This window comes from Diabrotica undecimpunctata, chromosome 3 (genome assembly GCF_040954645.1).
Source record: "Diabrotica undecimpunctata isolate CICGRU chromosome 3, icDiaUnde3, whole genome shotgun sequence".
Lineage (NCBI taxonomy): Eukaryota > Metazoa > Arthropoda > Insecta > Coleoptera > Chrysomelidae > Diabrotica > Diabrotica undecimpunctata.
The window spans coordinates 142,815,430-142,829,143 of NC_092805.1; the positions used below are offsets into that span (position 1 = coordinate 142,815,430).

The window sequence follows — 13,714 nt, forward strand, 5'->3', positions numbered from 1 at the left end:
GGATAGATATCCGACGCTCACAACGGAGGATAAGAAGAATGTTACGGGATACTCAAAATCCTTTTTCACTAAGTGATGCTCAATTTAGGCAGCAATTCCGGCTTAATAAACAAACTGCAAATTATTTGATAAGTGTATTAGAAACATATTTGGAAGAGGGTATTTATGCGTCTAGGATACCCAAAATATTTAGGGTAAGTATTACTAAGCTGCAGTAAATTTAAAAATATGTTAGAATATAACCACTAAGTCAAATCTTAGCGGTTATATTCACCTTAGTGGTAATAACTTAAGGATCTCCCACATTCCTTTTTTCTTTCCTTGCTAACATGGCCAAGGAGTTTGCCCTTAGCAAAATCAGCATGGTCCTCCAAAAAAGCCACCATGATTTCCTTTTGCTCCACAGACAATTTAGTGCCACGATCACCAACAGCCTCTCCATCTATTTTCTTCCAATTCAAAATATAATTTAGAATGGCCACTATATGATTTAATAACTCAAACAAGAAAAAAAAAGACGTTATCACGTAACGTAAACAAAACAAACATTCAACAAGCGTTGTGCAGCGTGCAGCCAATAAACAAGAGGGCCAACCCAAATTTTCAGCAGTGTCAAAATGATAAAGTAAATATCCCCAGTTTTAACTACAATCGAAATGAATGAGAATCGCTAGCGATTGCGACCTTCATGGCGTAGTCGCTTTTAAATTTCGACATCAAAATGAAATAGAATCAGGGCCCAGGTTTGGAGATCGCTCCGGTAGGAAAAATTTTCTTATTCGGTTTTTTTGAGGATTTCTGTTTTAAAATGACCCCTTATAAATCTGGAGGGTACCGGGACAAATCTTTGGACAGAAATTGTTTAAAAAAATTTCCTACCGTTTTTGTTCAAAAATCGTTTACCGTTTTTGAGGTTTTTCGGGTAATTCTAAACAAAAAATTTCTTATAATTTTTCTCTGAAGTTTACACTTTTCGAGTTATAAGCCATTTACAATCTGAAAAATGCGAAATAACGCATTTTCGAAGCACAAAAGTCATATACAAATTAATATTTTTCATGTTGTCAATTGCCTAAAATAAAGTTTAAACATTTAATTCAAGATTCTGAAGAGTAGTCAGCTAGCCAGACTGTAACTTGTGTTAATGGTGTTTTTTAGTTTCAAAGTGTTATGAGCGCAAAATTCAATAGGGCGTTTTTCCCTATACTATAATAACTACTCGGATTTAATTTTATATTGGCTATGCTGATATTATCTTTTCTTGCAGTAAGAAACAACCACTTTGGTTTGGTAACATCCAAAGTGTAAATTGGTAGTATGAGGTATTACTATTTTCCAAATTCAATGTCGCCTTGAGGATTATCTGATTGATACATTTCATATATTCTACGTCATTTTTTGTGTCCATTTCTCATCCTGTTTAAATGATGAATATATATATGAAATATATACATAACTGGTATACAAAATCGGCTTATACAAGTCGTTTATTTAAGTGGAAGTAGAAACTTGAACATTAAAGCAACATGCAAAGGGAAACCAAAACTTTCTTTTGTTTATTATAATCTCACCGCAAAACGGCCCAACTATGTATACTAAAGACCGCCTATACTTAAAACCTGTTTACAGAGAAACCCCTTCGGCCTCTAAGTATACATACAAATTCGTCCACATGATGAATGAGGTAAATATTTGTGTGCTGTACCAGTAAAATGAATTATCTAAATTAATAGGAATAATAGGAATATTAATTTTCTACGTAGGGTCAACACATAACTGATAGAAAGGGGAGAATTGACTGCCTAAATTAGGTTGTATATATATATATATATATATATATATATATATAATTGGTTATTCTATACAATACCTAGGCTATGTGTAAAATGCCTAAAACGTTTAGGTAATGCATGAAATATTTATTTTATACTTTGCCTAAGTATTGTACGACGAAATTGGGTAAGAATGAAATATGCGGGGTAATAGCTAACACATTGGACGCCAGCATCATTTTACGCTTTTGTTGCCAGAGTGTCAACAATATTTTTTCGGCCTATGTTCCATTTTTTTCCATTAAAAATTTAATCTACTTGCCTTCAGAGATTATGATGATTTTTGTTTTATAAATATATCTGCTTTTGTTTTTTAGATATTCCTAATTTTCCTGTGATCTCCATGAGGGTCACGCGGTACCACAACTTAAATTTGAATTGATGTACCGCGTGACCCTCATAGAGATCACAGATATTTTCAGCTGAAATGTGTATGTAGTGTCGCTTTTGTTGTCATTCTGTTTCTTTTGTTTCAGAGAGTGATCACAGGAAACAATTCGTTAATCTAAATAAAGCTATAGACATTTAAAGTTATCTAATATCTAAACAGAATTCCGTAGAATGTCTAGAAAATCTAACAGATCAAAACCGTTGACACAGGAGGAACTCGAGAGGTTAATTGCGCAAAGTGATAATAGTCTTTTACCTATAAACGATTCAGATGCAGATTCGGATTTTGACATTCAACATAATAGTGATAGTAATGACTCCAGTGGAGGAGACACAAGTAACGATGAAGATACTGATTCAAAATCAAAAATAAGAAGACTTGAAAAGGTTGTGCAGGAACCAGGTCCTTCACGAGTTAAACAGTTCGCACAGAAACCAGATCCTTTAAGAGTTGAACAGTTCACACAGAAACCAGCTCGTTTCCGAGTTGAACAGCTAGGAGAGGAGCCAGAATTTGCACAAGATGAAGAACTAGCAGCAGAACCAGTTATTCATGAAGACGAAGCCTTGACTTTCACCTGAGGGCCTGTTGAGAATGACTCACTTTTAATTCACTCCTGGGGAAAATGTTGGATTCAAAAATGATATCTTGTTCGAACTTCAAGGTCGGCACCCAGCTGCATACTTTCTACACTTTATTTCCAACATCGTTCTGGATACTATTGTAACAGAGACCAATAAATATGCTTAAAAAGTATTGGAACCGACTTTTCCAGAATTAAGTTTGCAAGATTATGTCGAGAAATAGATTCGAAATTTTGAAGAGAATGCTACATTTCGCGGATGATAACGACCGGCAGCCCAATGATCGTTTACATAAAATCTCATCTATATCATAAAAAATTCCTTCCAAAATGCGTATGTCCCTGGGAAACATGTCTGCATTGATGAGAGTAATATACCGTGGCTTCATTTTCGCCAGTACATCCCAAATAAACACGACATCGCTATGGGATCAAAGTGTTTAAACTTTGAGCGGCTGGTGGATATATATATATATATATATATATATATATATATATATATATATATATATATATATATATATATATATATATATATACGGTTATAAAGTCTACACTGGGAGAGATCTAGAAAGGGTAGGAAATGTATCTGATAGTGTTGTTTTTGATTTGATGGCCCCTTTGCTTGATTCTGGAAGGTATTTGACAACTGATACTTGGTATAGAGAGAGAGAGGGCCATAGAAGAAGATCTATGGAACAACCGGTCTAAGTGGCGATTGGAAGTCGGAAAACGGCGGAGAACGTTATAAACCGACAAGTAGTAGTAGTAGTACTTGGTATACCAGTGTCAATCTGGCAGCAAGACTGCTCATGAGAAATACTCATCTAACGGAAACTAACTGAAAGGGCAATCCTGCTGCAGTGGTGGGTTCTAGACTAAATAAAGGCGAGATCAAAGCTCAGCAGTCAAACCATGAAGTAACCGTTTGTAAATGGAAAAATAAGAGGGATGTGTTAGTGCTCAGCACATGTCACACAGATTCAATAAATAGCTACAAAGATTTAAAAGCTACAATAAGTCAAAAGCGTTTATCGATCTCTCTGACCAGATGAATGCCTACTCTCCGTACTTGAGGAGAACTCTCAAATGGTACCGCCGTTTCATTCTCGATTGCACACTAGGCACAACAATGGTAAATGTATTTGTTATGTACAATGTAAACAATCCAAATAATAAGCTTAGTGTGACGGACTTCATGAATGCCTACTCTCAGTACTTGAGGAGAACTCTCAAATGGTACGGCCGTTTCATTCTCGATTGCATACTAGGCACAACCATGGTAAATGTATTTGTTATGTACAATCCAAACAATCCAAATAATAAGCTTAGTGTGACGGACTTTAAGCATAAGGTTGCTGAAGAACTTCTCTATTCTACCGAAGAAGCACCCCTGGCACCAGCCCCACCACCTGTCAGAGAACACAGATTGCAAGCTGTTAAGGAGGTTTATCAGAAAGTAAAGAGGAGGTGCACTGGTTGCTATGAACGTCTTAAGCGTGAACGAGATCTTAAATATGCTACAGCTCACACCAAAAAAGTCATCACCAAATGTCCATCTTGTGACAAATTCTTCTGCCTTTCTTGTTTCAATGAAAAACATCCTTAAATTAGGTCACATGCATAAGTTGAATGTGGTAAGACGTGTTAAGTTTTATTATAAGCATTGTATTGCTAGTTTTGTTAGTTCGTTTTAAAATAAAGTAGGCTTAAAATACTTACCGGGAAATAATTATCGGGTAAAACAAGGTTTTAACTTAAATTTAGGTCCTTGGTGAATCAAAAATCTTGTTTTCCACTTATTCCTTTACATTCATTACAGAAAACATGAATGTTGAAAATACAATAGATTCTTTAAATAACACTGGTTTATATAAGTTATTGTAACATTACTTACTTTATATTTTCTGTTATAAAAGAAAGTTATATCTCGAAGATGGAACAAATCTATTTAAAGTTATCGTATGCTGTTTTCTAAAATTGTTGCTTTACACACTATACATTTAAATCTAAAATTGACAATACTTAAGAAAATTATTTTCGTTTTACTATAATTTATTTATTTATATTATTTATTTTAAACATTACTTACATACTCCCGTGTTTTTTACCGTTTAAAATAAACTCCAGAATACAGATTGAATTTTAGTTTAGTATATTTAAAGAGTAGTCGAGATACTTCAAGCTTTTTTGAGACAAACGTGCTAAAGTCTCGACATAAAAGATTAAGGTTAATACATTTACTCGCTAACTTAAAATAGTTTCTGAAACGAGTCTTTAGTTAAGTTCTTCCGCACCAAATAAATGTATTTCCTACTCCGTTTTCGTCAAGTTGAAAGAGCATTTTATGAACCAACTGCTAATCCTAAGGATATCTTCTTACACCATTAATCAATCGATAATTTGTTCTACCAGAAACCGTAGATAGACGATAAACTTAAGATTCTGTTGAAATTATTTGGTTTGTGTGAAATATATTTAAGAGAAAGCCTTAGTTAACACGATCGATCGTAGAGCTAGGAAGAAAAGTTTCAAAAAATTTTAGTATATGGTTATTTAGAAATTTTTTAGATGTATTTTTATTAACAGAATATTTTTTTTTCAGACGCAATAAAAACAATTCATAATTTTCTAATATTTTTAAATATTACACTAATTTTATATATACTTAATTAAATTTAATTTTGCTATAAACATAACACGACTTATATCTATTCTACAGAGCTACATAATTGAAATTTAGGTGAACATAAGTACAAAATATACCATAAAAGATTTTACGACTGCTCGGAGGTGTAAAGAATAGCTCTTTAAACCTGATATCTATACTTTTTCCCGTTAAGATATTTTCTCTATTTACTCTAAATCCAATTCTACTTCAGATTAAATTTCGACCAAACCGAAGCTATAAAATTGTAGGGGAAAAATATTTATCTTTGGTTTAACTGAACAAAATAACTTCTATTGTCAAAGAAAGAAAGAATTTTAAACTAACAATGTGTACAGTTGTACAGCAAAATTTTAAAATATACGAAGCATACGAAACTTATGTTTATGCTACGTATATCTATATATACATATATATATATATATATATATATATATATATATATATATATATATATATATATATATATATATATACCTCATATATATGCTTAAAAATAAAAATATACCTCAAAGACTGCGAACCAAAGTATTTAATTCCTGTATCCTACCTGTACTTACATATGGTGCTTAAAAATGGACATTCACTAAAATAAACATGGAGAAGATCAGAAAAACTCAGAGAGCTATGCAACGACAGATGCTGGGTATCTCACTCAAAGACCATAAAACCAATGAAAACATTCGTAATAGAACAAAAGTAAAAGATGCTGTCGAACTGGCAGCTAAACTGAAATGGAAATAGGCTGGACATAACGAAAGTCTTACGGATGGCCGATGGAGTAAAGAAATCGGGAATTGGCGGCCATATGAAGCCAAAAGACCACGAGGAATACCGCAAATGCGATGGAGCGACGATATTAAAAGAACTGCAGGGCGAATGTGGAAACGTCTTACAAACAACAGAGATGAATGGCGAGAATTAGGAGAAGCCTATATTCGGCAATCCCAATAGAGAAAACAACATATATATATATATATATATATATATATATATATATATTCCCCAAAACCGACCCATTCTGGTAGATACCTTAACTACCACTCTTACCATAATAATTCTACCAAAGTCAACTTAATCAAACAGATGAAAAATAGAGTAATAAAACTATCAGATCCTACATTTCATACAAAAAACCTACAAATCCTACAGAAACTTTTTATTTCAAACGCTTATCCAACACCATTAGTGAATAAGATTTTGTTTAATACTGTCCATAACGAAGATACTTCACCTTCCTTAAGTGGGAACCTAAGACATCAGGATACTCTCGGAAACTCCTATTAACAAATATTTTTCATTACCATATTTCAGAGATATCACTCCGGGGTTAACAAGGATTCTGAAAAGTGTTGAAAATAGCTTTGGTAATAATAATAACAACATTAAACTTAATGTGGCTTGTAGATCAGCCCTAAAAATTAATAAACTTTATTCTAAGATAAAAGATAAGACTCCCATAGATAGGCTTAGCAACATTGTCTACAACATTCCATGCCTCTCTTGCAGCAATTCCTACATCGGCCAAACATCTCAATTATTGAAATCACGTATTACACTACACAAAAGTGATTCTCGACTTCACCCTGACCGCTGTGCATTAGCCAAACATGTCCATTCCACTGGTCATCTCATGGACTATACTAACACTACAATTCTCCACCGTGGGAACAATAAATCTAAAAGAAAGTTCATTGAAATGTCTTATATTTTCCTTAACGATTTCTTCATCAATGTTAAGAGTGACATTAAGAATCTAAGCGATATATACCACTTCTTACTTAAATCAGATACCAAGAACAATACAACATCACAGATAACTAACTTGACTGATATATCCATTAACAACTAACCTACTTTAATAATTAATTTTCATTAACTAAAAAAGACAACATTTCCTTGCTTTTTTTAGAAACATCTCAATAAGATATTATTATAATAATAAATGAACAATATAATATAATTAAAAAAAAATGTTTAATTAAGAAAATCTAAAATAATATTTCCCTATACTGGGATTTAACTTCATTCGGTTTTACCAATGAACCTTAACGACATAAAGATTCAAAAGAACTACTTAAATTGTCAGCACATGCGTTCTGGTAAAACAGAACCTCACATTTAAATTTTCTAACAATCAAAAATTAGTTATTGCCGACAATAGAATTACCTCCTTTTAAATGTAGTAACATTGAGTTTTTCGATTAACCTTGGGTAAACCTTTGCATTTTAAGTTCAAAGCTACCATACATTTCCAACGTTAAAAAAAACTTACTGCACATAGTAACAAAAAACACCACTATGTTGTTACTAGCTAAGTTTTTTAACATTCTAACTCTACAATTCTAAGCTACGATAAGATCAACAATGTTTTAAATAGATAATATATGGTAGCTAATTATAATTTATTCTCTTTCAGCCCTGAAAAAGCCAAATTAATTCTCATTGGCGAAAACGTTCAGCGAAACAATTGATACTCATTAGAGTCTTTCTTGCAGATTTCCCCAATGCAATGCAATGTTGTATATATCATGTATATATGTTATATCATGTCCATTACCGAAAGTTTGATTCAACGCAACGTTCAATAGTGTCGATGAAGACTGACTAAAGCACTCACGTAGATTACAAAGCCATGATGTTCTTTTTGGAAAGAGACCCATATTTTCACATATTTTGCCTTAAATAATAAGATGACGCAATCGCATAGTTGGTTTCGAATGTTTACGATTTTCACTAAATCGGGGTAGACGTTGTAGTACCTCTGCATTTCTTCCTCTGTCAACCCAGCTAATAGGTAGCAACCTTCAAGACACCCAAATTTCAAAATCTTAGAGAGTTTATTTAATAAAGATTTAGTGAGCGTCCAGCTTTCAACTTCATACAAAAATGTCGAGAATACGTAACATATAACGAGTCTTCTTTTCAGATTCTTCTTAATACTCCATCCATATAATATTTTTTTCATTTCATATGCTTTCGTATGCGGTTTGTGTATAAAGCCAAAAATAAACTCAGTTTATATAAAGGTGTTATATAAATAAACGTGGCGCGATTTCTTTTATTTTTTACGATTTACGTGAGATCAATAAAATTGACCACTTTCATTGAGCAGTCGTAGTAAAATTTCAATATTTAGAGATCAATCTTTAAAACCTATGACATGAAATTTCAATGTTGAGTTGTGGCAACAAATATAAGGCATTTGAAATATGAATAAAAAACGCAGAATTTAATGTTTTACATTACAAATTATCGCAGGTCACGGGAAATGCATCCAATAAGACGGTTTTGGTTGTAGTTTGAAGCAGAAGTTTGGCTACTACCGGTAGAAGTTATACTTCTATACACGCGTTCGTCGTTACAAATTTATATGGAAGTCAATCTGCACAATCATTACATATGTAATGCTATAGGTAAGAGAGACCAGAAAGAGAAAAAGAATTAGGTATACAGGTATATGGTGCATCGTTTGCTGTATATAAACATTTGACCTGTAATAGGAGTATAGTAACTAAACGAAGGATTGAATCAATATTTTAATGAAAATATATATTTTTATTTTCATATATGCATAAAAGGAGTTGAATGCAAAAAAAATTGTTTACACATACTCTGCAGTAAAATTCATTGTTATTTTTGTTATTAATATAAAAATACAATACAATACACTGCCACATAATTCAATATTATAATACAATACAAATTAAAATGCAATATTCATATATAGTCATATATTTAAGTATATAAAAATGACAATATACATAACTTACGCATATGTCTAATTTACCATGATAATAATACTAATAAAAAAATAATAATATTAATAAATATTAAATATGTTTACAAAAGGAACAATTTTATTCTCCAGAGAGAAAGAGAGAGAAAATATATATCTTCTGTCTCTCTCTTACCTATATCTTACATATGTAATGATTTTGCCGATTTACTCAATATATACGAATACACACAAATTTCCAACGTCGAACGCGCGTATAGAAGTATAACTTCAAAAAATGTTTGTAGAAGATAAAAATAAAAAACCAACAACTCGGATTATGTTGTAAATTTTCATTTTATTTTAAAATTTAGCATTTTTGCGTATATTAGATATATTTAATAAGACTAACATGGGGTTTTTAAATATTTCAAAAATAAAAAAAGTTATTCATATTGGGATTTGAACTCACATATACCAGCGTATAAACCAAACACGTAAGAAATTTGCCAATTAGACATGACACTAACGTATTTCAAAATTGACAGTTCTTGGTTATACAATGATTTATTGTAATTATTATTTTTAAATACAAAAGCCTAAAATAATTATAAACATTTAATAAATAATACAAAACATATTACATAAATAATAATATTATTATATATTATATTATATATATATATATATATATATATATATATATATATATATATGTATATATATATATATAATATATATAATATTAAAGATATATATATATATATATATATATATATATATATATACAAAAGGAACATTTTTATTCCCGATAGAAAAAGAGAGAGAAAATATATCTTCTGTCTCTGTCTTACTCATATTTTACATATGTAATGATTTCACCGATTCACTCCCGTGGAAATTTCCAACGTCGACCGCGCATATAGAAGTATAACTTCAAAAAGTTTAAATGTTTAAATGTTTTAGATCGTTTGTTATGTGAAAGTTTAAATCCAGCGTTTTTTAAGCATATTTCAAATGCTTTACATTTGTTGCCAAAACTCAAAACTAAAATTTCATGCTATTATTATTATTATATATCAAGTTTTAAAGGATAGGCTGTACTAATCAAAACTTCGTAGTGGCCAGTCAATTAAAGGCATAGATAGTATTGATCTCATGAGAATCATAAAAATGGCAAATATCGCGCCACGTTTATTTATTTAACACCTTTATAAAATCTGAGTTTATTAGCAGCAAAATACAAAAAATACATATAAGAACCGAAATCTTTACCTTTAAAATGCATCCTAATTTTTATCGATAGGACACTTTAATCAAAAGACATCGAATTTTTACCGTAGAGCTGAAACAAATTTTATTGAACATTGATTTCACGCGCGTAACTGATAGTCAAAATCGACGGTCGCTTCAAGTGTTGTTTGTGAGAAAACGATTAATTCTACAAAAAAAGTGTTTATACGCATTTTTGTTTAAAATTATCTCAGCTAAATTTTTATTTAAAACATTTTTTTAATAGCGTACAGATTCTGGGTAAATCGATTTTTTTTTTGTTTTTACTCCCTACAGGGGGGGTTTTAGGGGGAAGCCCGGCGGTAAAAGTATTAAACTTTTTTGCGTCTTTTTTGGGGTCTCAAAATTAATATTCTCGGCAAAATTCAGCTTGTTCGTATAATTTTTAGGAGTTGAGTAGCATTTTCGTCTCTGACGACTGGAGTATATGCCTCAATATTTCAATCACCGGTCAGTTTTTAATCTATTTTTTATATACCTATAAATATTTCGGTAAAAGATGTCTTCGTATAATTTTTGTCTCGGTATAAAAACTTCCATATAATTTGCTACCCTTATGAAAATCTCAAAGCAAAGACTTAGTTGTGCCAAAAAAGTATGGTTTTTATCAAAGACTGGTAGCTTCAAAGTAATATTTACTTTTAATATACGTCAAATATATATTTCGTAAAGACAGCATAATAAAAAACGAAAGATGATTTGGTAATTTGCTAATTAATCTACCAAAAAAATATGTATTTATCCGAACTCATAATCTTATCAATTTCTAAAAACTTTACTTTTGCCCTTTGTTAATGTTAATTATTATAATTAAATTTAAGAATTTTTAAATTATGTTGATAAAAAAAGTTTTCTAAAATTTGATTAAAAATCCATTTATTAAATATCTGTGGCCGGTTTTCCTTAGATAATATATTAATTCAGATATAATAAAATAAAAAAAAACAATTTATTTGATAAAAGGAAATGAAAATTAAAAGAAATTAAAAATAATCTCATAATTAACAACTTAATACATTAGTGGGCTAAGTCATGGGAAAAAAGAAATATTCAAATAATGAGATTGAATCTTCTTCTTAACGTGCCCTATCCCTAAGAATATTGGCGATCATCATGGCTCATTTGACTCTATCTGCAGCCGTTATGAAAAGTTCTATTGACGTTTTCCCACTCCATTGTCTCAGATTCCTCAACCAGGACGTGTGTCTTCTCCCCAGTCCACTTTTGCCTTCCTCCTTCCCTTGTATGACCAGCCGCATCTATTATTCTATAACATACAACAACCACAAATCTTTTCAGAGCAGCAATTTGCAAAATACAGATTGCCTTGATGGTCGCCACATCCGAAACCGATGGGCACTACAAGAAGAAGATTCTATAACATAATTAAAGCGAGTAATTGATTCAAATAATTTTTTTAAAAAGTAAATGCATGTCAATTAACATTAAACAAGAATCTTTTTTTCGTCTGAAACCCAATTCGTTTAATAACCTCCATAATGATGTACCTAACGAAACCATCTGCTTTTTAACCATGTTTTCCCTTAATAATTTTAAAGTTATGTGTTTTTATACAAAGAAAACACTATGATTTAATAAACATTTCTTATGAACAATTATTCTGTATACATTTGCCAATCTGTCAAAAGTTCTTACTTATTTTGCACATGTAAATGACATCACGAATACCACTGACATTCAACTCTTCTGTATTAGTTTCTCTTTATGTAGTACCGTTTTTTAGTAGGTTATTTTAAAAAGTTTATTATTTTTAATAGCTTGAGAAATATTATTAACAGTAGATACACTTAGTTTTAAGATTACTGCAACACACTAAAATACATAAGAAAATATTTTAATACAAAATTGTATATTCTGAATTCTTTAACTTACCTCTTTTAGAGCAACTAAATAGTAAAAACGTCCCGCTATTATTTGTTGTTTAAAATAATCTAGCTAGAGCGTAGGCGCAAAATTTCGGGCCAATGCTTTTTAAATGCATTCATTTTTTTTGAATCCTGAGAAAACTGATAAGTATTTTTGAAAAATTTAAACGCAGAATAAAAGAATACATTATTACTGAGAGCCGAAAGTCCCTGAAAACTTCTATAATGTTTATTTGAATAAGTTACAGGAGTGAAAAAGAAGAGAAAATTTAGTGTGCTTTGTAATTTCAAATATTTCATTCAAAAAAACTTTTTGTTTATTCTAAGGGACTTTTGGTCCTTAGTAATCATATAATCTTTCATTTTACGTTTAATTGTTCAAAAATATTTGTTAGTTTTCTCAGGATTCGAAAAAAAGCATTGGGCCGAAACTTTGCGCATACGCTCTTAAAGATTGTCAGATTATCATATTGTGCAGGCTATTCAGTTGTTTTTGGCATAGCACAATCTCAATACACAACAATAGTTCGTTTTTAAAGCTATTAAACTAAATTTAATATGTATTTATAAATACAATTTTTTTATCATATAATATATTGTGAATCAAATTGTGTAAGAAATCAAAACGTTAACAAAATTCTTACTTTAAAAAAGCGGTAACACTGTAAATAATTTTAAAAAGTGCTGAACTGTCAGTGAAATTTGAAGTATTAAAATTATTATTTTGTGCAGTAATAAACTTAACTTGTTTAGGAAACAACAGAAAAGGAGATATTATCCAGTCCGTATCACCGCAAACTTGGGAAGAATACTTTAAAGATTTACTAACAGAGAAAAGAGAGCCCTTCAAACAGATAGAGAACTATGGTTTACAAGGTGTCAGGCTGATAGGATCACCAATCAGAATAAATGAAAGAGAAGTCGAAACCGTATGCAGACATCTAAAGAATGGCAAATCACCTGGTCCCGGAAATGTAGCTCCGGAACTCATTAAACATGGACCCAAAATCAACGACTACAACAACTTTTCCAGGAATGCATAAATAAACATGAAATACCTGAGGAATAGAAAGAATCGCATATGAGCACCATCCATAAAAAGGGAGATAAATCGAAACCTGAAAACTATAGAGGAATTGCAGTTACTAGTAGTATTAGCAGAATATATGGGAAAATAATAAAAAATCGAATAGAAGAAGAATACCAAGATATGGAAGCCGAAGAACAGGCTGGTTTTCGTGCAAGTCGATCTACAATAGACCATGTCTTCTCTATTACTTAGATAATTGAAAAGACAGTTGCTCGTGGCCAAGAAGTCCATCTGACGTTCGTAGACCTTAGGA

General features: G+C 31.1%; 2 protein-coding genes across 2 annotated transcripts in view; one reads left to right on the forward strand and one right to left on the reverse strand.

Moving 5' to 3' along the window:
- LOC140436192 (uncharacterized) overlaps window positions 1-13,714 on the reverse strand; it is an 821,182-nt gene that overhangs the window by 363,124 nt on the left and 444,344 nt on the right.
- LOC140436068 (uncharacterized) lies at window positions 3,939-4,415 on the forward strand. The gene has a single exon (XM_072524777.1). It carries the CDS (start codon window positions 3,939-3,941, stop codon window positions 4,413-4,415), a length of 477 nt encoding a protein of 158 aa, XP_072380878.1.